The following is a 25958-nucleotide window of genomic DNA, read 5'->3' as shown; positions in this document are numbered from 1 at the left end:
GTAACAATTCAAGGACAGATAATGTACGTTTCTGGTAGAATGTATGATGGCACCTGCAGCTGACAGATGTAACAGTGCCTTTATGATTGAAATTGATATGATAAAGTGACCTGCATTGAAACATGTTTTGTGTATTAACTCATATTCATCTGCTAAAACCATAGCACAGCCACAGTGAACACGTTTCACTCAGCAATATCCCTGATAGCACACGATAGCATCACGGAGACGTCTATGTGATGTGCGTGTTTACATCTGGAAGACATATTTTTTCATCTGCAATAAGTCTATAGGACATTTCCTGTCAGATGTCAAATAGACGTTTAGAAAATGTCTTTATGTTTATTTAGAATGTATGTAAAACTGACATCTTAAAGACATCTATCAATTGCTAGTAAACAGCAGGTGCTCCCAGATTAAGTGATCTTTAACAGACTTGCAGACTAGTGTGCTTTGGCTTGGCAGTATGTTTTTTAACTGCTCCAGAACAACAACATCAAAAAGGCTCTCGTACGACTAAACAGATGATGCATTAGCCAACACACCAATGCGTAAAACACAATTTATGTGTTTGAGTGCGATGTTTACTCAACTTAAAATTTCTGTACACTTTTAGAACCGCACTTTTGACTTAATTCTGACTATCAGCCAGGATAAAAATGTATCTGGTTTCCAGGTCTATATTTCAACAAAAATAGGCCTATGCCTATTTACATATTTATTGTGTAATCACAAATAAATCAGAAGTTTCGTACCGGGGATCCGACCCCCTATAGCCTACCACATTCTCACAAAATCCTGGGAAACATGTCCCCATAATAGGAAAACAACAAATCTATGACATGTAGCCCTACATTTCACAAGTAATCTGTTATTTGATGAGACAGAGGTCACAGCTGAGCTTGAGTCCCGACCTACATATTAAAAGAGTGGATTAGCGAACAGCTGAAGTTAACAGAACAAAACCTAGGGATGGTATCGTTGTCATAGCTCAAAATTCACTGAACACATGTTTAGTCCGGATGAGTTCTTATACAATATATATTTAGTTTTTTCATAAAAAAGAAAGAAAAAGAATGTTTAGTCTAGCTACACGCTGGAAATGAGGAAATAGGGAGCATTGGAGGTGTGGCACTGTAAACAACCGGACGGGTATGTGGAAAATACTGAAACATGTTTTTCATGCGGATCAGAGTTAGGCAAATTTAAAGAACTTCTGTCTTTGTCTCAGAGGTAAGTTAGGCATTTCGCTCCCCTTAAGTTATCGGGTATGTGTTTCCTGTTTAAGTCATTATTTAGTAAATCCCCCGTTTCCTGTTTAAGTCATTATTTAGTAAATCCCCCTTATAGTCACGCAGGAGAAAAAGGATTCCAGCAGGATGGATGGATTGAGGGGGAAGGGAAATAGTGAACGTTAAGTGAACGGTATGGTGTTTGTGTATGGCCGAGTTCGAGTCGATCAAAACAATTTAGCGCTTTATGCTGAGAGGAAACTGAGTTAACGTGTTTAATCGTATCACAAGGTAGGATAATTTGTTTTACGATTTGTCTTAATCCATCAGGGCGTCAACTTTGGCAGCCAAGACACTGTTGAACAAACTGTGGAACGTTCGCAAACTTGAACCGTTTTGTGTATCAACGGTGACTTTACAAATTTCATTGAATCTTTTCGGGAAAGTCATCTAAAGTGGAATGAATTTATCTTTAACTGACTGGCTTTCGTCTTTTTATTATTACATTTTTGTTAATGTGTGTGTGTGTGTGTGTGTGTGTGTGTGTGTGTGTGTGTGTTTGTTGCAACAGTGTGTGTGCTGTTTGTTTGTAAAGACCGGGACATAATGTTGAATGTGCCCTGGCTTACACCAAAACAGCCATTGATCCATTCGTAAGATCATTTTAATAGATGCACAAGGTAACCGGTATTGTTGTCTTTGTTTAGAAGCTACCTTTTATATTTTGATTGTTTTCTTTTTAGTTGTGGACTACACTTTAGTACTTGGGCATGGTAACTGAAACAATACCATGGTTTTACTGTTTTGGATAACATGCTACAGAATATTTTTTGCTGCTTTTTATTTCTATAGGTTATGCATACACACGTGTGTAAGACAAGTTCTGGCACTGTAATGCACCATAATGTTTACTACAAGTTCAAAGCATTTGGAAACAGATAATGTGAGTTATCCACTGACAAGACCTTTAAAGATTTGGAACAGATACAGTGAGGTTAATTGTTCAGTTCAGCAATGAATGGTTACAGGAAACGAATGTGGACTGATATAAAATGACAGTGCTTCTCAAAAACCTGTTCTGGAGACAGCACTATGACTAGGCTAGATGGACTTTAAAGTGGACTCAAACAAGCCAATGCAATACTCTCAGATACAGATTAGTCAGTTTGGTTGATATAGCTCTTTACAATATAATTTTTCTCTCTCTCCACCACAGGCAGTATTAAAGGGACAAACACACTTCTTGAGCTTTCTACCCAGGGGATTCAGAGATGTCAAGAATGATTTGCTGATCCAGTTGTTGTTGTTAGGAGCTTTCAATAGCTTTCACTCAAAGACTGTCCTTCATAGACTTAAACTTGCTCAGTTTGTGAATCAGTCACTCACAGAGACACGTACACCCATATACAGTCAAGCTCATACAAACATTCACCAGACACCTGTCATACAAGCATACCTCATACACACACCGTCATGGCCAATATTTATCCGTACGGCTGCTTCACTCATGCTGTCGTCAGATGTATCCCAGAGTCCTTTGGGAAGTTGGCAGAGGGTGGAGAAGGGTTTCAGACAGACCTCGCCAAGGCCCAGCGTCAAATGGGGGTGCTGACAGGTGCACTGAGGCAAAAGGTGGGGCTGCAGTTGATTGAAATTCCAGCAGACTCTGAGCTGCCTGAGAGCTGGCGAATCGAAGATATTGCTGTGATCCAAGGCGACACGGCACTTATCACACGACCCTTCAAACAGCAGAGACGCCTTGAGGTAAGGGGCAGACACATGGCTGTTGTAGATGTAGATGTTACATGGTCATACGTGTGTAAACTTTCTTTAGGCAGAGGCCGTGCGGCGAGTCCTAAATGAACTGAACCTGACAGTGGTGGAGATGGGCGATGAGGAGGGGGGGTCTGGTGGAGCCACTCTAGAAGGAAGTGATGTCTTCTTTACTGGAAAAGAGTTCTTTGTGGGCATTTCGAAACACACCAATCACAGAGGGGCAGAAGTCCTGGCCGACACCTTCAAGGTGAGTGGTGCGTTTTGGTTGAATCGATTCTGTTAGCATTGGCTGATTAGAATAATGTATATGTAAGAATCATGCACATTAACATTGTAGATATCAAATACAGACATAATGAAATACAGTATAGCTGCAAGCAGCAATTAGCGGGGTTCAAGCATTTTAAAACCTTAATGCCAACTATGCTGTTAAGGTCTATGCCAAACCCGAAATGTAGGGCTGACAGCCTGACACCATAAAATATCCATGATGGAGAATATGCTAAAACACATTCACAATAGAATGAAAGGCTTAAACAATAATAGGCTACTTAATATACAGGGTGGGCCATTTATATGGATACACCGTAATAACATGGGAATGGTTGGTGATATTAAAGTCCTATTTGTGGCACATTAGTATATGTGAGGGGGCAAACTCCTCAAGATGGGTGGTGACCGTGGTGGCCATTTAGAAGCCATAAACAGGACTTTAATATCACCAACCATTCCCATGTTATTACGGTGTATCCATATAAATGGCCCACCCTGTAGACTAAAGCCCTATTCGGACAGGATTAACTTTACAAGGGTAGATGGAGTAATGTAATTTTACCACAGGACGTCTGTAATATTAATGGCCAATTCGCACGGGATAAGTTCCCTTTCGAGAACGGTCACTTCGTATTGCATAGCTAATATGCAGTGGGGAAACTCCTTTCCTCGAGAAATATTGAAGCTAATAATTTAAAACGCAGTGCAGCTGCACAGCAAACACAGCAGTGCGTCTAGCTCGCCCATTGGCTGTGCTGCGGCAACTGCACATCCTATGGCCAAGCGCCTCTGATGCGTGACCCAATCAAGTGACTTGGCGCCAGGCACGTCAGAGCGTGCCTAAATGGGCGTGGCATAAACCTATAAAGGGAGCCCATTCTGGCCATATAGCAGATTTTCTCTCCTTCAGCGACTCTTCACGTCTCTGACTTCCTCTGAAGCCTTCGCCGTCGAAACAAGCCAAAACAGCTAGAGCAAGCCTTTGCATACAGTGGACAGTGCCTTCAACTCACCTCGAAGCCACTCCTCTTCTGTCGCTGTTCTCCTGAGGCCATCCGGCGAGAAAACTCAGCAACACTCAGTTTCATAAAAGAACAAATTTAGCGAGCATTGTTCCAAATGCCTCGCCCCTCGTGCACCTCGTGCGGAGTGCGCCACGTGTCTGGGACCAGCCCACGCTGAAGCTGCTCTCACTGCGAGAGCCTGCTCATCTTAACGCTGCGGACGCGCAGACGGGACGGCGACACCGATCCTCCTGCACTTCCCTTTCCGGCACTACTTCAGTGTCTATCACTAATAGTGATTTTATCATTTCTAAATATGAATTATAGAAACACATTAGTAAGTAGTAAGAAAAAAAAAACTATTATAACCAGCAGAGGACCACTCATTAGCTTGCTTTCATTTAAATGTGTCTGTTTTAAAAGTGTCAGTTTGTCTCCACTAAAGCAAGGCACATTTTCCATGTTAACTCCTTTAAACATGCTTACACACACACACAATTTGTTTATGTAGCCTAGATATTTGAAATAAACGATAGTTAAATAAATGTTTATTTTAGGCCTCCCATTTAAAATATAGTTTTCAGGTGTCATTGCAATCCTAATGGGAATTTGCAAAATATGATGCATAAAATGAACAACTGAAGAGGTACATTTTGACTAAGTCATTTGTAATGTTTTAATGATTTTATAAAGTCTACAGAAGTTGTTATTGATAATTAACAGAGGTATTTTTTTTTCTCTGGCTGCTGTAACTGTGTGTTTATAAAACACTTGTTGTGGCACAAAAGTCAAAAGAAAATATAATCAGGTGTTGATGGTTGTGTTTTGATGATAAAACTCAATTTAACAACACAATTTAGTGACTTGATTCACTGAACTTATCCAGAGCCTAATCTCTGTTTAAACAGGTTATCTATTATTAGTTTTGCATTATTAATTATAGTAGAAATGTGATACTGTAATGTGTATGTAATGTGATACATTGTTGTGACTATCAGATTTAAAAACCTCTGTGGTATTATGCTGACTGATGGGCCTTTCACACAGGACGCGGTATGCGCGGCGCTGCGCTATAAAACCCATTCATTTCAATGGCCTGCGCCGCGCAAGGACGTTTTATTGCTGCGTCGACCAAAGCGCAAGCGCAGCGGTGCGCATCATTGGCTTGCTCACGCGCACGCCGCGGTCAAAGTTCAAAATAGTTCAACTTTTGCCGCTGCGCTCTGTGACGATTACCAGCGCGGCCAATAGAATCGGGGGATCCAAACAAGCACGGAAATCAAAATGGATGAACGGTTAGTACTGTGTAGGCTATATATATAATTTGTTTTTTTAGTTTCAGGTTTAATGTTTGAATAAATGTTTTATTCTAAAAAAGAGCTGACTTCATGATTCTTGTTTTGATTCAGATATTAAAGTATATAAAATCGCGTTGTATCTGAAGGGCAACGCTGAACCCAGCGGCAAGCGCCGCGCATACCGCGTCCTGTGTGAAAGGCCCATTACACAGAGATCAAGAATCGGCATATGAATCTCAACGATGGTGACATTAAAAGTTTCATGTTGCAGTGCATGTTGGGTACCAGCACAGGTACTCACCCATACTCCCATCATGCAATGTAGCACGAATACTTTTATCACCATGGTGTGATGCCATAGATCAGTGGTTCTCAATTCCAGTCTTCGTGACCCACTGCTCTGCACATTTTGTATGTCTCCCTTATTTAACACACCTGAACCAGATCATCAGCTCATTAGGAGAGACTCCATGAACTGAACTGAGTGTGTCAGATAAGAGAGACATACAAAATGTGCAGAGCAGTGGGTCACGAGGACTGGAATTGAGAACCACTGCCATAGATGATACCTTTTAGTGCACAAACTGTTTGTTAAATCTTTTACTTTATTGCTATCACTTTTATTGCCACAAAACTGCTGGGTCTTATGTTGTAGAATCACAGTTTTGATATAATAAATAAAACTAATAATTCATCACCTGCTTCACAAAAGAAAGCTATTAGTTTGACATAACTTTTCAGCGGTTATTTTGTCTATGGAGCAAATTACATGAATATTGTGTGTATGTGTGAAAAACAGAGTACATGATTACAGAGGCATAAAACTAGTTAGTGCTAACTAGGGGCCGATTTCTTTCAAAATTCTTACAGAACTCTAGAGCCATGAGTCGAACATGCTCACTGAGTTTTGTTCTGATCAGCCTCTGGTAACCTTGTCTGATAGCTACTCAAATTTCATTAGTGGCCATGTATTTTGAGATACGCCATTGTCCTCATAGACTATCGTGGCACCTCGTACAAATACAGCGCATTCACATTTTCAAGTCATTTGGGCTAATGGTTGGGTGGTTATAGACATTTTAATATTTTTTGGCACCACCAAGTGGCCAATCGTCGCAATTTTATTTAATTTATTTTTTTTTTTTCACATAATCTAAGATTGATCTTATACACGTGTCCCAAGTTTGGTGAAAATTAGTTATTGCCATTTTTGTAAATATGGCCGCTGACATATAGACAAATTTGACAGTCAGACTCCAGAGAATCTTGCTGCACTGGTTTGGTTCTGATCGGGCCAAAACCTGAGGACTAGTGTGCAAAAGTAGGTTTTTCACAAAATCCAAAATTACTCAAAATTGTCCCCTGAAGGGCGAACAAATCCAAGGCATGCATTTTGTCTGCCTTGAGCCAAGGATTCCAACGATACAAGACACTTGAGCCTACACCAGTTTAGGAGTTATGAGCCATTTCGTACTTTTGACCGCTGTAGCGCCCCCGTCAGGCCGATCGGGGCGGGCATTGATGATGTTGTAGGCGGTGTGAATACAACCAGCCCTCAAAGTTTCAAGTTTCTACGACTTACGGTTCGGTCTGCCCGATCAGTTTTAGATGGAGAATGCTGCATCATGGGAAAATTAACAATAACAATAGGGTTTCAGCGCTACACGCTTGATCCCCTAATTACATTTATCAATGGGTTTGAACTGAATTCTTGCTTTTGTCCTTCTTGTTTTGTCAAATAATCACAATGTGCTTATTATCCTGTGCAATTACCAGCAAAAAGAAAATAACAATTGTTTGATGTTGCTTGGTGCTGTGTGTTCAGGACTTTGCTGTGTCCACTGTGCCCGTGTTTGGAGGCTCTCGTCTGAAGAGCATCTGCTCCATGGGCGGCCCCAATACCATCATCATCAGTAACAGCGACGGGGCCAAAAAAACACTTAGAGTGAGTGTGTGCAAGTAAAATACAAAACATGATCTCTACATTAATGTATATAGATGTATGCACTTTTTTTCTGAGGAGATAATCACATTATCAACAAGGATGTGCCAAAAGTACTTGGGCACAAGTATTGTGTTTTTGTGTTACAGGTGATGGAGCAGCTGACTGACCATCACTATGAGATCTTGTCAGTACCTGAGGAGGTTGCTGCTAACTGTGTATACATCAGAGGTCCTGCAAAAGTGGACTACCTCCTGCATCCCACAGCCGAAGAGTGTCCCAACAGTATTCCTGTGAGTGAAGGATGTACAGTTAAAGCATTTACATCAGAGAATAATCAACAACACAAGCCTGATTGATCAGCAGTTTTTTTAAGACTAAAAACATTTTTGCATCCATCACTACAGATTTTTGTCAAGTTGGTCTTTGTGATTAATCGGAAAAATAAAACCATTATTCTAAATATTTTGATAAAATGTTAGTGTAACTCTGCACTTTCCTACATCTTTGATTCAGAGCAAAAGCATTTGGGTCTACTCAGTGAGGAAACAACAATAATCGATTGAGGACAGATTATGAAATGTCAGGGCCTTCAGCTGAGACATCCACTGTGCCCACATGTAGGCAAGATACTGCAGGTGTAGATCTGAGGTAGATAGACAAACAACCATTGAATGTGTTCCAGTGATGTTTGCCACAAATTAAATATTGAAATAATGAAATATTCCTGGTACCAACAGTGCCAGAACTCTTTATTGCAGCTTTGATGTTATATACTATGTGTAGTACATTTTTGTCTCATTTGCTGTACATTACACTTAGGGCTGGGTGATACATAGATTATATCGCAATATCTTTGCTGATGTAAAATATTACGGAATATTGTTTATGTTGCGATAAACATAATGTTGCGATAATGTTAAACGTTTTGTTTCTAAAAGCATTACGCAAGTTTCATTCACCTTTTTTGTCTCATGACTGACATCAGATAGGTGCTGCTTTCAAATGCTACTGTGCGTATTTGTGCAAGCTTTTGCAGCTTTAAGCATTGCAGGTCAATCACAGACATGTCTGAGCACATGAACAATGTGGCCAATCAGAGCTGTTTAGGTTAGTTAGTGGTGCATCCACTCAATACGTTCACATTGATGACATTGACAGCTTCAGTCAATTATAAAGGGCGTGTTCTTTGCTCATGTTCTGTTTGTAACCTATTCACAGTTTGAATAAGAATATTTTGCATGCTACTCCCTTCACACTGCAAAGTTTCTGGATTGACAACCGTATTTTAATGTGGAATTGAATCAGAAAATGTGGTAATTGACAGTGATTGCACATTTTATATAAATTTGCTGCTGTGCATAGCAGGATCATGATCATAATAATACATCCTTGGGACTGGTAAATATTGTAGTTGCTTGGTGAATATTGTTGAATATTGTAAATATAGTTGACTGGTGAATATCAGTGTAATATTTAAGTCCTGCATCCATTGAAATTCTTCTGAATGTTTTGAATGCCCCAATGTCTAAATGTTAGTGAATTACTGAGTAAATTAAAATCTTAAGTCTAGAATTTGCATCAGCTGACAGTTTTGTCTGCTGGCAGGTAATAGAAGAAACAGTTAAAGTAAAAGGGAAAAAGCTGCAGGTAAACAATCAAATAATTAGTCCACAGACTCCAGTTTAAGTCCACCCAGAACAGTACATAATGATTAAAAACAATGTTGGGAACAATTACACATCAGGAAAAGATACCATTTATAAACATTGCCAGAATTCAAATGTCTAACTAATCGTCATCCAGTTGTCCCAATACCAAAAATACATAATGCATTACCAAAAATACATAAATCTACCATAGATCCTCCTAGACCCATAGTTTCTGGTATTGGCTCACTCACTGAAAAGTTATCAGAATTTATAGACTCTCATATACAACAAATTGGTGAAACAATTACCTTCCCACCTAATAGAGACTACAGATTTTTTACATAAATTACAATTGCATTCGAATTAAGATGACCAAGATTGGTTAGTAACATTGGACGTATCATCTCTATACATTTCGATTCCACATAAAGAAGGCAAGGCAAGGCAAGTTTATTTATATAGCACATTTCATACACAATGGCAATTCAAAGTGCTTTACATAGAAGAAATTAAAATAATAAAAAATTAAAAGTAAAAAAAAATAAATAAAATAAAATACAGTACAAACAGTCGGACGAACAGCGGCACAGTGCTCATTCAGTAAATGCATAGCTAAACAGAAGTGTTTTGAGTCTGGATTTGAATGTGACTACTGACTACTGTAGGAGCACATCTGATCTCCTCTGGAAGCTGGTTCCAGCTGCGGCTGGCATAGTAGCTAAAAGCGGACTCGCCATGCTTAGAGTGAACCCTTGGTATTTCTAGCTGATATGATCCTAATGATCTGAGTGATCTGTTGGGTTTATATTCAGTGAGCATATCTGCAATGTATTGAGGTCCTAGGCCATTGAATGATTTATATACCAGTAATAATACTTTAAAATCAATCCTAAATCTAACTGGGAGCCAGTGTAAAGACCTGAGGACTGGTGTGATATGTTCATATTTTCTGGTTCTGCTCAGAATCCTGGCGGCAGCGTTCTGTATGAGCTGCAACTGTCTTATGGTCTTTTTGGGAAGGCCAGTGAGGAGTCCATTACAATAATCCACCCTGCTAGTGATGAAAGCATGAACAAGTTTCTCTAAGTCTTGTCTGGAAACAAAGCATCTAATTCTTGCAATATTTTTCAGATGATAGTATGCTGATTTAGTTATTGCTTTGACATGACTACTGAAACTGAGGTCTGACTCTAGTGTCACACCAAGATTCCTGACTTGATATTTAGTTGTTTGACCCCTAGAGTGAAGGTATGCGTTCACCTTGAGAACTTCATCTTTGTTTCCAAACGCAATGACTTCAGTTTTGTCTTTGTTTAACTGAAGAAAGTTTTGACACATCCAACTGTTTACTTCATCGATGCATTGGCACAAGGAGTCAATGGGGCTGTAATCGTTAGGTGATAGGGCTAAGTAGAGCTGTGTGTCGTCTGCATAGCTGTGGTAAGCAATTTGGTTCTTTCTCATTATTTGGCTCATTGGGAGCATAATACAGGTTGAACAGGAGTGGCGCAAGAATTGAGCCTTGAGGGACTCCGCATGTCATGGATGTCCACTCAGACTTATGGTCTCCTATACTCAACATAATAACCTCTCCCATCAAAGTATGACCTGAACCATTTTAGGACTATCCCAGAAAGCCCCACCCAGTTTTCCAGCCTGTCAAGAAGTATGTTATGATCGACAGTGTCAAATGCAGCACTGAGGTCGAGTAGTACCAGCACTGATAATTTGCCTGAATCAGTATTTAAGCGAATGTCGTTTATTATCTTTATGAGCGCTGTTTCTGTGCTGTGGTGCGGTCGGAAACCAGATTGAAAATTGTCAAAGTATCCATTCAAGCATAAGAATTTGTTCAGCTGATTGAAGACAGCTTTTGCAATGATCTTGCCTATGAAGGGAAGATTTGAGATCGGTCTATAGTTGCTTAATATGGTCTTATCCAGATTGCTCTTTTTCAGGAGGGGCTTGACAACTGCAGTTTTCAGGGAGTTTGGAAAACTCCCAGAGAGAAGTGAGGCATTTACCACTTCTAGAAGATCTGCTTCTAAACTGTTTAACACACTTTTGAAGAAAGATGTGGGAAGTGTGTCAAGAGCGCAGGTTGATGTTTTAAGGTGCTGTACGGTTTCTTCCAAAATTTTCCCATCAATTTCTTTGAAATCAGACATAGTAACTACTTTCTCAGGTGGTTTGATCTGTCTGACCTCAGTGCCACTCAAGGATGTGCTGATCACTTTTCTGATATTATTGATTTTCTCAGAGAAGAAAGAAGCAAACTCACTGCACTTGCTGTCTGAGAGCATTTCACTGGGAATCTGGCTTGGGGGGTTTGTCAGTCTCTCTACAGTAGCAAAAAGAGTGCGTGTGTTGTTTAAATTGCTGTTTATAATATTTGAGAAGAAAGTCTGTCTAGCTTTGCCTAGCTCCATATTGAAAGCATGAAGGCTGTCTTTGTAGATGTTATAATGGACTACAAGTTTTGTCTTCCGCCACATGCGCTCTGCTTTTCTGCATTGTCTTTTCATATTTTGCACTGCTGTTGAGTTTCTCCAAGGTGCTTTTTGTCTGCCACTCTTCTTCCTGACTTTCACAGGAGCAATATCATCAATTACACCTTTAACTTTTGAGTTAAAAGAATCAAGGATAAAATCAACAGAGTCTGCAGATATGCTTGGTGTTAAGGATATAGCCTTCATAAATAGTACACTAGTGTTCTCATTTAAGCATCTCTTCTTGACACACACAGATCTAGCTTCAGTGGCAGGAGAGATCAATATATCAAAGAAAATACAGAAATGATCAGACAGTGCTACATCCTTAATAACAATCGATGAAATGTTTAGACCCTTACTGATAAGTAAATCTAGAGTGTGTCCGCGATTGTGTGTGGGTCCATGTACATGCTGAGTCAGATCAAAAGTTTTTAAAACAGTTTTGATTTCTTTTGCCATATTGTTTTCTGCACTATCTATGTGAATGTTAAAATCTCCAGCAATGGCAAAACAGTCAAATTCTGAGGTAATGGTTGATAACAGTTCTGTAAAGTCCTCAGCAAAGGCTGGAGAGTATTGGAGGCCTGTAAATAATAAGTAAAATCCGTGGAGCACCTTTTAACACCTTTAACACAGATATTCGAAAGACGGGTAATTCCCAAATGATGTTTGCTTACATTGATAAATATCTTTAAAAAGAGCAGCTAGACCCCCACCTCTCTTTACAGCTCTGCAGACACTCATAAAAGTAAAGTTAGGAGGGGCTGTTTCATTTAGGATTGTTGCACTGCAGCTGTCTTCTAGCCAGGTTTCATTTAGAAGCATAAAATCCAGGTTGTTTGTGGTTATTAAGTCATTGACTAGAAGTGATTTATTTTTAAGTGAACGAATGTTTAACAGTGCTAAGAAGGTTAGCAGAAGGTTTGGAATCTTTGGATTTTTTTTTTTTCTACAAACTCTACAGAATTCTGCATTACCAACACAATTTATTTTAGACTCGACTAAATTTATATTAACTAAAAATATTTTATTTGAAAAAGATTACTACCTTCAAATACAAGGCACTGCTATGGGCACTCCCTTAGCACCAAGCTATGCAAATCACTTTATGGGTAAATTAAAATTAGACTTCATTTACAACAACAATCAGTTTGGGCACTGCATTAAGTACTGGGCAAGATACATTGATGACTGTGTCCTTATTTGGAAAGGAAGCGAAGAGTTTTTGAACACCAGATTAGACTCAATTACATTATAAGTTGAAAAATACTTATCTATTAATTTTTTGGATGTTTTGATATCAAAGATCAACAACACTGTCTCCACCACAGTATTTCGTAAACCAATTGATAAGAATACATTATTTTTCGTCGATAGTCATTACCCGTTACTTTTGAAAAACCTAATTGTGATCGTGATTTGAATATACATGTAGATAACGAAAAAGATGCATTGGGATTGGCATTTAAAGACATTCTGAACTCTATTGGAGTTAGACAACATGTGTCAGGACCTACTCATTGTCATAATCATACTCTAGAACTAATATTATCACATGGAATCAATGTTGATCTTGTTGAAATTCTACAGCAGAGCGATGACATCTCAGATCATTATCTAGTCTTGTGTATACCATCTAGCCAAGGTTGCAAAGCCGACTAATAATATTCCTGATCAGTTTCATTTCCTCAGCATCCCAGCTAGCTTAGAAGCACTCGATATTGTGACAGAAACTTTTGACTTTCTCTTTTCCAGCACTTTAGACGCAGTTGCTCCTTTGCGCTTAAAGAAGATTAAGAAAATAGTCCAGCCCTTAAGAGAGCAGTCAAAGCAGCGCAACTGGAAGAGAAAACAACCTTTTTTGTATTTCATGGAAAGAGAGCACGATTGCGTACAGAGAGGCCTTAAAAGCTGCTAGATCTGCTTATTTTTCAACCCTATTAAAAGAAAATAAACAAAGTCCTAGGTATTTATTTGAAACAGTGGCTAAATTAACGAAAAAAAAGCTTCAACCCCAGACGTTTTCAAGCAGCACAGCAGTAATGACTTTATGAACTTCTTTACTTACAAGATTGATAATATCAGGGAGAAAATTATAACTATGCAACCGTCTACTACAGTATCGCATCAGGCAGTGCATTGTAGTCTCCTTGAGAATTTTTTTTATTCATTCATTGCTATAGGAGAGGAAGAATTTTCTAAATTCGTTAAATCATCAGATGCTTCCAGAGGTCATAGATCCTCTTCTTAATATCATTAATTCATCTTTGTCATTAGAATACGTACCAAAAACTTTTAAGCTGGCTATGATTAAACCGCTTTTTAAAAAAACTCAACTTGATCCTTCAGAATTAGTCAATTACAGGCCGATCTCTATTCTACCTTTTCTGTCAAAGATACTAGAAAAGGCAGTATCCTCACAACTATGTTCCTTTTTAAAAATTCTTTTACCATTAAAAGAAATGGTATCTGCGAGGATTTCCAGTCAGGATTTAGACTGTACCATAGTACTGGGACAGCTCTCATCAGAGTCACAAATGATTTGCTCTTATCATCCGATCGTGGTTGTATCTCTCTATTCGTGTTACTCGATCTTAGTGCTGCATTTGATACTATTTACCACAACATTCTTTTAAATAGACTCGAAAATTATGTTGGCATTAGTGGAATTGCATTAGCATGGTTTAAATCATACTTACCTAATTTGCTATCAGTTTGTAGCAGTAAATGAAGAGATGTCTTATCGATCAAAAGTTCAGTATTGGCGTACCACAAGGCTCAGTGCTAGGACCTTTGCTGTTCACTCTGTACATGCTACCCTTGGGAGATATCATTAGGAACCATGGCATTAGTTTTCACTGTTATTCTGATGATACTCAGCTCTATATTTCTTCACGCCCTAACGAAACTTACCAATTCACACAATTAAAGGAATGCATAGCTGATATAAAAAACTGGATGACTAGTAATTTCCTTCTACTTAATTCTGAAAAAACAGAGATTCTAATTACTGGACAAAAAAACGTACTCGAGTAACAACCTAGAATACTGTCTAACACTTGATGGCTGCTCTGTCAAGTCTTTGTCTTCGATTAGGAACCTGGGTGTGCTCTTTGATACCAATCTTTCATTTGAAAGTCTAGTATCTGTAAAACCGCATTTTTCCATCTTAAAAATATATCTAAATTACATCATATGCTCTCAATGACAAGTGCGGAACAATTAGTTCATGCGTTCATGACATCAAGGCTAGATTATTGTAATGCTATTATGGTTGGTTGCCCTGCACGCTTAATAAACAAACTACAGCTGGTCCAAAACGCAGCAGCTAGAGTTTTTACTAGAACCAGGAAGTATGACCATATTAGCCAGGTTCTGTCAACACTGAATTGGCTCCCTGTTAAACATCGTATAAATTTTAAAATATTGATTTCGCGGGTTTGCGTTTTTGAGGTATGCGCAGAGATGACCTTTTTTCTAAAAATTTTTTAAGGCTTTCATCTTTAAATCTATTTCAGGGTTTGCGTTCTCACATTAGAACAGTGTCGTGTTAGGGGCCCCTAAGTTAATAACTAATGATCTTTGCAACGGAAGTGAATCAATCTATCAAAACTAAACTAACTTTAGCTGGACAACAATAACTTTATTCTAGAGCTAATGTAAAGCCAAAACAATCTCTGTCACTGTAATTTATTATTATGACTGTAAATCTGCTTTGAAACGATCTATATTGTTAAAGGTTGTATCAGCGATTTCAGGCCCAAACATAAATGATCACATTCATCTAATTCATCATTCATCATGGTGGTCATAAAGGGATGGACATGGTCAGAAACAATGCTCAGGTAGGCCGTGGCATTTAAACGATGCCCAATTGGCACTAAGGGGCCTAAAGTGTGCCAAGAAAACATCCCCCACACCATTACACCACCACCACCAGCTTGCACAGTGGTAACAAGGCATGATGGATCCATGTTCTCATTCTGTTTACGCCAAATTCTGACTCTACCATCTGAATGTCTCAACAGAAATCGAGACTCATCAGACCAGGCAACATTTTTCCAGTCTTCAACTGTCCAATTTTGGTGAGCTCGTGCAAATTGTAGCCTCTTTTTCCTATTTGTAGTGGAGATGAGTGGTACCCGGTGGGGTCTTCTGCTGTTGTAGCCCATCCGCCTCAAGGTTGTGCGTGTTGTGGCTTCACAAATGCTTTGCTGCATACCTCGGTTGTAACGAGTGGTTATTTCAGTCAAAGTTTATTGTTTATTGTAAAAAGGATCCCCATTAGCTGTCACCAAAGTGAAACGAGCTAGTCTTCCTGGGGTCCACGACAAAAAAGAAATCACATAACAATGTTAATATAAAAACAATATAGCTCTATAACATTATATACATCAATACCACATCATCATAAATGAGTCTGAATAAATGATTACAGTATTACATTCATAAAATAAATATGTCCTTTCCTTACTCACAAATTTAAATAGTGCATTCTCAGATGGTACCTAAAAGAGTCTTTGCCATTAATTTTACGTATATACAATGGGCAATTATTCCAATGATTGATGGCACGATAAATAACAGTTCTCTTTAAAGCATTTGATTTTGGGCATGGTAACATCATCAGGCCATCATCCGCAGACCTAGTCATATGAGAATGCACCTGATCACACCTAACGATTTGGTTCTATAAAAAAAACTGGTTGAGAAAAATAGACAATGTTTCTAAAAAAAACTTAGTTGTATTAAAAACCCGCCTTTTCTTCACCGTTAACCATGAGAGCTGACAGTGCATACTAATAGTGTTTGTTCTAATGGGACAATGTAATACTAACCTGGCAGCTCTATTTTGGGTCGTTTGTAATTTCTTTAGTTGACCTTTAGATATAGATGACCATACAGGGGCACAATAATCCAAATAACATAAAATTAAAGATTTAGCCACCTGCTCCACAATGTGTGTAGGGACATAAGAAAGACATTTCCTCACCATAGAGATACTACTACCCATCTTCTTCACTATGATATCAATATATTCTACCCATGACAGCTTACTATCCACTATTGTGCCCAGTAATTTTACTTTATCTACCTGTTCTATCGGTTCCCCAGACAAGTTCAAACTCATCTTTGGTATTAATGACAATTTATGACTCGATCCCAAGATAATTGATTTGGTTTTTGAGATATTCAGCACCAACTTATTTTGTTTTATCCAATCAGAAACCATATTTAACTCAGCTGATAAAACATAATCCAGTTCACTGACGGTTTTTGCAGCATAATACAATGTAGAATCATCAGCATACATTTGTACAGTTGCTTTACACAAAACAGATGATAAATCATTTGTGAAGATGGCGTATAAAAGTGGTCCCAGGCAGCTCCCTTGCGGGACCCCACAGTCCAAGACCTTAGAGTAAGACCAGCTGCCAGTATAATAAACCCGTTGCGTCCTACATGTGAGATAACTCTTCATAAAATCGATGGCAGTTGGACTAAATCCATAACATTCTAGTTTACCAATGAGTAGATTGTGATCTATGACATCAAATGCCGCACTAAAATCAAGTAATACAGCTCCAGTCATCTTTAAATTATCCATTTCCTTAAGCCAGTCATCTGTCATTACTGTAAGGGCATAACAAGTTGAATGGTTATGTCTATAAGCATGTTGGAAATCTGTGTTCAAACCATTAGATTCAAAGTATTCCTTTACTTGTGAGTGAACTATTCTCTCCATCAGCTTACTAAGAACTGGGAGAATAGTAATAGGTCTGCTGTTCTTCCCAGTAAGTGCTAGTCTGCCATCTTTAGGTAAAGGAATAATTTTACCTTCTTTCCAAATAGTGGGAAAAACACCTTTCATTAAGCATGCATTTAATATTTGACATAACGGACCGCAAACATAGTCAACTGCCAGGCTAAGTACTTTACTGTCCAGCATGTCAGTACCTACTGAGCTGTGTTCGGGCAGAGACTTCAACAACTTTCTTACTTCCGGCTCCTCTACATTATTAAACTGGAAAGTGCAACTCTTATCTAACATCACATCTTTTTTTTATAAGCTTTAGGTAATTAGAATCAGTATTGTCCATATTCTGCCTTAGTGCATGGACCTTATTTATATAGAAATCATTAAAATAATTCACTATATCAGATGGTTTAGTCAAAAACTTGCCTTCTGACTCCACAAAGGAAGCCCCTCCAGATGTCCGCCTCCCCATTATTTCATTAAGGGTTTTCCAGAGCTCTTTACCATCTTGCTTTACAGCATTTATTCTCTGCATGTAATATTCTTTTTTCATCGATCTATTCAGTTTAGTAACCTGATTTCTCAGTTGACAGTACATGAATCTGTCCTCCACCAATCCAGTCTTTACTAATATAGATTTGGCTTTGTCTCTTTCCTTCATGAGCCTGTTTATACTCTCATTCAGCCATGGGGCTGGTCTCCCTTTTACAATACACTTTCTCATAGGGGCATGCCTATCAACAATCTGCATAAATCTTTCCATAAAGATATTTAAGGCGGCCTCAGGCTCCTCAGCAGCATACACATCAGTCCAATCAATACCACCAACATCTGCCAAAAAACTCTCCGGAATAAATTTCTTAAACATCCTTTTATGTACTATATTAACCTTACATTTTGGAATTTTAGTTTTTCTGGTAATTGCTATGATATTATGGTCACTAAAACCCACAGATTGAGAAACTGGTTTAGTGCAGCATTCAGGAATATTTGTATAAATATGGTCTATGCAAGTGGCAGAAATATGTCCAGCACTGTTAGTAAAGACTCTGGTTGGTGGAGAGATCATCTGAGACAGATTACAAGCAGCGATCAATGAAACTATCTTTTGCTTCATTGGACACTGATTCGCAAACCAGTCAATGTTCATATCCCCAAGTAAAAAAATATCACCATTCACATCTGTAACTCTGTCAATTAACACACATAAATCATTCAGGTATTGCACATCAGTCCCAGGAGGTCTATAGTCCTGGGAGGCAACCGATTAGCACCGGCTTTAAGTGAGGAAGATGCACTTTAACCCATAACGATTCTAAACCATCTGAGATAAACTCAGAGCACAGTGTTGCCGGAAAGTTATCTCTGATATATAAAGCTATGCCACCCCCATGTTTATTCCTGTCCCTTCTAAAAATATTATAGCCATTAATGGAAATCTCTGTGTCAAGAACTAGCATCCAGATGAGTCTCCGATACTGCCAAGATATGAATGGTATTTTCTGTAATCAGATAATTAAGTTCAAATACCTTATTTCTGATGCTGCAGACATTCAAATGAGCCATAACAAGACCCTTTGAAACAGAAAGTTGATGCTTATCATCAATAGGCCTACTATCCATAATTATTATTTTTCTTTAAAATCAGTTCAGTCTATATGAGCTCAAGTTAAAGAAACCAGAGAACTAGTCTCTCACTCCAGCTCTTGGCTCCAACTCCTGGCTGTTGGTGCCTTTCCTATCCTTATGCTTTAGGGCAGGTCGATGGACAATAAGGTTGTCATGTCGGATGTAGGCTATGTCACCTCGTTCTCTGGCAGCTTTCATGGCTGGAATGAGTTCCTTACGCTTTTGCCTAACGGCTTCAGTGTAGTCCTCATTCACATAGATGTTGGTGCCTTTCAGATCCTTAGTCTTTCCTAGAACAGCCATTTTATCTTTGTATCTGAGGAATTTGACCATGATAGGCCTAGGTCTTTTTCCAGAATATCCAGATGGATTGCCAGTCCTATGTGCACGTTCAATCACCATCTGACTACTGTCCAGGTGAAGTTTCTCATTTATCACATACTTGACTTTGTCCTCAGTCTCCTTCCAGCTTTCATTCTGAGCCTCAGGAATGCCATCCACAACAAGGTTATTCCTTCTTGTTTGACCCTCCAAGTAATCCGCTTTCTCAGTCATCTCTGCCAATTTCCCCTGCATTATTTTGGTTTCAGCACAAGCAATTGTTCTTTCCGACTCAGTTTTATCATTTTTCTTTATTAGATCATCAATGTCCTTCTGGGAGAATTGCAAGCTGCTTCTCAGCTCCTGTGTCTCCTTGATCAATTTGTCAATCCGAGTGTTCACATTGTTCACAATTAATTCCACAACAGTCTTAAAGTTACTTTCTTGCTGCTGTAGAAGTTGTATGAACAGATCCATTTGTTGACTCATTAGATCCCTTATCTGTGAAAGCGACACCAACTCCTCTCCATTACTTTGGTTGCTGATTTGGTCCTTCTTGGGTGGCATGGTGTGCTGAGATTCTCTACTAGATAGTTGCTCTTCTATCAGCTTGAATCAGTCGGCCCATTCTCCTCTGACCTCTAGCATCAACAAGGCATTTTCGCCCACAGGACTGCCGCATACTGGATGTTTTTCCCTTTTCACACCATTCTTTGTAAACCCTAGAAATGGTTGTGCGTGAAAATCCCAGTAACTGAGCAGATTGTGAAATACTCAGACCGGCCCGTCTGGCACCAACAACCATGCCACGCTCAAAATTGCTTAAATCACCTTTCTTTCCATTGCATTGAAGCAACTGCCATGTGATTGGTTGATTAGATAATTGCATTAATGAGAAATTGAACAGGTGTTCCTAATAATCAGGAACACCTGTTCAATTTCTCATTAATGCAATTATCTAATCAACCAATCACATGGCAGTTGCTTCAATGCATTTAGGGGTGTGGTCCTGGTCAAGACAATCTCCTGAACTCCAAACTGAATGTCAGAATGGGAAAGAAAGGTGATTTAAGCAATTTTGAGCGTGGCATTGTTGTTGGTGCCAGACGGGCCGGTCTGAGTATTTCACAATCTGCTCAGTTACTGGGATTTTCACGAGATATATATATATATATATATATATATATATATATATATATATATATATATATATATATATGGAAAATAAGTATTTGAACACCCTGCTATTTTGCAAGTTCTCCCACTTGGAAATCATGGAGGGGTCTGAAATTGTCATCGTAGGTGCATGTCCACTGTGAGAGACATAATCTAAAAAAAAATCCAGAAATCACAATATATGATTTTTTTAACTATTTATTTGTATGATACAGCTGCAAATAAGTATTTGAACACCTGTCTATCAGCTAGAATTCTGACCCTCAAAGACCTGTTAGTCTGCCTTTAAAATGTCCACCTCCACTCCATTTATTATCCTAAATTAGATGCACCTGTTTGAGGTCGTTAGCTGCATAAAGACACCTGTCCACCCCATACAATCAGTAAGAATCCAACTACTAACATGGCCAAGACCAAAGAGCTGTCCAAAGACACTAGAGACAAAATTGTACACCTCCACAAGGCTGGAAAGGGCTACGGGGAAATTGCTAAGCAGCTTGGTGAAAAAAGGTCCACTGTTGGAGCAATCATTAGAAAATGGAAGAAGCTAAACATGACTGTCAATCTCCCTCAGACTGGGGCTCCATGCAAGATCTCACCTCGTGGGGTCTCAATGATCCTAAGAAAGGTGAGAAATCAGCCCAGAACTACACGAGAGGAGCTGGTCAATGACCCGATTAGAGCTAAGACGTCATGGTTTGAAATCATGCATGGCACGGAAGGTTCCCCTGCTTAAACCAGCACATGTCAAGGCCCGTCTTAAGTTTGCCAATGACCATTTGGATGATCCAGAGGAGTCATGGGAGAAAGTCATGTGGTCAGATGAGACCAAAATAGAACTTTTCCACATAATTCCATTGCGAGATTTTGGGGAACAACCTCCTTCCCTCAGTTAGAGCATTGAAGATGGGTCGAGGCTGGGTCTTCCAACATGACAATGACCCGAAGCACACAGCCAGGATAACCAAGGAGTGGCTCTGTAAGAAGCAGATCAAGGTTCTGGCGTGGCCTAGCCAGTCTCCAGACCTAAACCCAATAGAGAATCTTTGGAGGGAGCTCAAACTCCGTGTTTCTCAGCGACAGCCCAGAAACCTGACTGATCTAGAGAAGATCTGTGTGGAGGAGTGGGCCAAAATCCCTCCTGCAGTGTGTGCAAACCTGGTGAAAAACTACAGGAAACGTTTGGCCTCTGTAATTGCAAACAAAGGCTACTGTACCAAATATTAACATTGATTTTCTTATTACAAATACTTATTTGCAGCTGTATCATACAAATAAATAGTTAAAAAATCATACATTGTGATTTCTGGATTTTTTTTTTAGATTATGTCTCTCACAGTGGACATGCACCTACGATGACAATTTCAGACCCCTCCATGATTTCTAAGTGGGAGAACTTGCAAAATAGCAGGGTGTTCAAATACTTATTTTTTATATATATATATATATATATATATATATATATATATATATATATGCCATCTTTTCATGATGTGTAATTGTTCCCAACATTTTTAATCATTATTTACTGTTCCAGACAGACTGGAGTCTGTGGACTAATTATTTGATTGTTTAACTATGATCACAATCACCTGAAGACCTGCTGCGTTCTTTCTATATAGTTGAGAATAAGTGAAATTGTCACACTGATGAAGGCAAAGACCTGAAACGTTTGTATAATCTTTATCTCTTGTTTGTAATAAAGTATTTTTAGAGTGCAGACATATTTTGCATTTTTGTATTGTTATATTTGTAGCAAATTAGCTCAAGGGAAATACGAATAATTAATCATAACTCATAATTATTTTTAAATATTTGGAACAGTTAATAGAATTAACTTAATGTAGCAGAATTAATATTACAATCAATTAACATGTTTGCCCAGCAAACACTGAGGGTTAATTGTTTATTAATTCTAAGAAATTATCATTTCCGGGGTATGGGAAATAACTTGCCTACTCTACAGTACTACTCAGAACATGTAGGCAAAATCTGCATTATTAGGGACTCCAGTATATGAGCATGAACCACAAACAACTATAAATGTGACATGAACAAGACTTTATTAACTAGACTAAACACTTAAACTACATACACATAAATACAGTTTAGCAATGGAAAGAGAGCTGAAACAGAATACAGGAAAACAATAGTTGTAGCATCGTTTGAAATTCAGCAGATCAACAGCCTTGAGCAAAGCATCAGTTTTTAGTTCCAACACACCCTTCTTTAAAAGGGTTTAGGATACTTAATATATCAAACAATAAGTTTGATACTTGCATGTCTCGCCCATTTTGTTGAGGCTCCAGTTTATCTTTGCTGATGTTGTCTTGATGAGAGAGAACCAGTGGGAGTCAGAGGATCTTTGGTGAATGGAAAGACAATGACACAGCCTGGCACAAACTTAGGGGTCCTTAGAAGACTTCTAGCTCAGATAATCTTCACATCAGGATTTCTCAGAAAATGGAAAAACAGGCGTGATCTTGTGATCAGTGATTTTTAAAGTGTGAAGATGTCACACCCTCAGGATTTGAGAGTGCCAATAAGTTGTTCCCTTTGGAGGGAAATTTTACAATCCTTTGTGTTCTAGCAGGGCAATTGAATATGTAATTTGATTGGGTGTTTAAGAAAAGAACCTTCAAGATTCTTATAATACTAATGCATCACAGAGTTATCAAAATGTAATGTAAATGAACAAATGGGGAACGAAGATTGTAGCTCATAGAGACCAAACATGCTAAATGTGATTTTGGTTTACCATCGTATGCAAGTCTGAAACATTAATCCAAAAGAGTTTAAAAGAGAGAATGAATACATAGGTCAAACCCCATAAAAGGAAAATCACAAAATGGGAAAATTAGATACATGTTTATACATGTTTCAAGTGGTTATATATATATATATATATATATATATATATATAGAATATATAGGATTAAAAGGGTTTATTTGTCCTTTTCAAAAAGACTTAAGTGAGTCACAACTCTCTGCAAATTCCTTTTGGTCATAAACCTTATCAGTCATCATGTGTCCTTTAACCAGAGACCTGGTTCTGCCTGTGTGTTAGCTTAATTTAGGATGATAGTTGCAGTTTTCGGGGGATGGGTCAGAGACCTTTGTTGGGAGAGTGAGTTTGCTGGATTATTCGTTCAATATAATGAATAATTTGTGTGATAATTTTTTATTTTGTCTGATTAGTCCAGATGCTACATATTTACTTATCATTCTCTGTTTCAGGCCTTCCAGCGTTTGACAGACTACACCCTACTGCCCACAGCCTGCAGTGAAGCCTCCAAACTCGGGGGAGCACTGTCCTCCCACTGCCTTCTCATTAACAAGAAATCCAACTATTAAGGCACTCCAGTACAATCTCTGCATAATCAGATTCTCGTTTACTTTGTTTACATCTTTTCTTATACAGTCAGTTAAAGTTCACTTAAATTTTTTAATTCTGTCATCATTTACTCACCCTCAAGTTGTTTCAGACCTGAATGAATTTCTTTCTTCTGCTGAACACACAGATATTTTGAAGAATGTCGGTAACCAGACAGTTGATGGACCCCATTGACTTCCATAATAGGAAAAAAATACTATGGAAGTTAATGGGATCCATCAACTGTTTGGTTACCGACATTCTTCAAAATATCTTCTTTTGTGTTCAGCAGAAGAAAGAAGTTCCTACAGGTTTGAAACAACTTGAGGGTGAGTAAATGATGACAGTATTTTCAGTGAACTATTCCTTTAAGTGTGTGGTTTTAGGCAGATATGTTTTATAGCCCAGTTAGAACTGGTTTGCTGTAGTCTGCAAATATCCAGTTGTTCTCATATGTTAATTTTACATATTCATCCTTAACTGTCTAATCTGCTTAGATCCTTAGAATGGACACACATTATGAGAGTATTATAATAAATGGCGCTGAAATAAACAACAGATGAACTGGTCACTCACAATGGAACTGAGCAGTTAAAGTGATAGTTCACATTTAAAAAAAAAGTTATTTCATTATTTACTCACCCTCATGTTGTTCTAAACCTGGAAGGTTTTTTTTTTTTTTTTTTACTAATTCAGGGGTTCTTAATTCCGACCCTTAAGGTTCACTTTCCTGCACAATTTAGTTCCAACCTTGATCAAACTCACCAGCCTGTAACTCTGTAGTATGTAATCTAGAAGCTTCCTCACTCATCGTTCTTCACGGTACAATTCGAGAATTGAGATGTCCTTCAAGATGGCTTTCTTTGATCAGTTACCGGGTTACAGGCTGGAGGAGTGAGGAAGCATCAATTTGAGTATTGAGAAGCACCACGTAATTAACTTTTTCAAGGGCCCATACCAGGAAGGTAGTTGAACAAACTCAGGCTTACAGGATTCATTTCAATTTGACAAAACCAAACCAGTCCAATCAGGCTTTGTTGGTAACATGACACTGACCATCAACTTTCTGTCAACTCAAGCCTTTGATCCTGACTTGATGAATAACTGTGGTCACACATGAAAGTGTGACATCAGTAGCGAACAGCCAATCACATGACGTAAAAACAAACTTTCACTTCTCTCTTCTGCCAAAGATTAAGAGATTGAAAAATAGGAAAAATATAACCACAATTACACAGCAAGTAAAGTTGTCCATAAAAGAGGACAACTGAAAGAAAACAACTTGCTATATCAGTGCAAGTGAAAGGTTTGAAGTTTATATACACTGTAAACCTGAATAAGTTTCTATCTTTTTTTTGTTGCTCAAGTGTTTTGCCATTTTAATAAAGACAGCAAGTTGACATGAGTCCATTTTGCTGGTAGAAAGCATTTTGATTAACCAGCTCACAGATGACACAGCCCTGTTTCTTAAAATTAATGATTAAGTTCAGCATGCAATTAAAATAATTCAGTTTTCTAAGGCTTTAGGCCTATTCTTTCACATTCAAAAATGAGATATATTTGCTTTAAAGGACTGTACTTATTTTATCCATTGATGGTATTCCCGTTAATGAAACCCTGTTAACTATTTTGTAGTTATTATTTCCAGAATACTGGTTTCTTTGAATACAGAACTTCAAATTGAACTTTGAACTTCAGAATACAGAGTTTCTTTGACTGTTAATTAATAAATAAATAAAAGTAATCTCTGGTTGTTTCTCAAAAGTCGTTGTCTTCCGACCAAAGCTGAAGGCATTTCAAGACTGACATTTGTTGCTTCCTCCATACATCTAGATAAAAATACTGCCACGTATTGACCAATTATATATAAAAAAATCCACTCAAATAATACATTTAATTACATCAAATTAATTGGTTAAAAGACTCAATGAAAGACTTTAAACGACTTAAAATACTTTTTTTTCTGATTGGTTTCTGTTTAATGTGTGACTATAAAATAGATAAAACTGTAAAAGTTTGTGCCTTTCATGGT

The 25958-nt window shown here is 38.3% G+C and overlaps 1 protein-coding gene across 3 annotated transcripts; it reads left to right on the top strand.

Annotated features, from left to right (window-relative positions):
- The first annotated feature begins 865 nt into the window (after positions 1–865).
- Positions 866–25616, top strand: ddah2 (DDAH family member 2, ADMA-independent). 3 transcript variants are annotated; one of them, XM_084422948.1, is made up of 6 exons: positions 866–1152; positions 2449–2996; positions 3067–3255; positions 7409–7528; positions 7675–7818; positions 23791–25551. In XM_084422948.1, exons 2-6 carry the CDS (start codon positions 2706–2708, stop codon positions 23905–23907), a joined length of 861 nt encoding a protein of 286 aa, XP_084279074.1. In that variant the 5' UTR covers positions 866–1152; positions 2449–2705; the 3' UTR covers positions 23908–25551. The 3 variants fall into 3 exon arrangements, with proteins under 3 accessions (XP_084279074.1, XP_084279073.1, XP_084279072.1); XM_084422947.1 differs by having other exon boundaries at positions 921–1233; positions 23791–25335; XM_084422946.1 differs by lacking the exon at positions 866–1152 and adding an exon at positions 1321–1523 and having other exon boundaries at positions 23791–25616.
- Positions 25617–25958: the final 342 nt, after the last annotated feature.

Source organism: Rutilus rutilus (assembly GCF_951802725.1).
Source record: "Rutilus rutilus genome assembly, chromosome: 11".
Taxonomy (NCBI): Eukaryota; Metazoa; Chordata; class Actinopteri; order Cypriniformes; family Leuciscidae; genus Rutilus; species Rutilus rutilus.
Note: the sequence above shows the minus strand (reverse complement) of the source record. Positions and strands in the feature narration are given on the sequence as shown.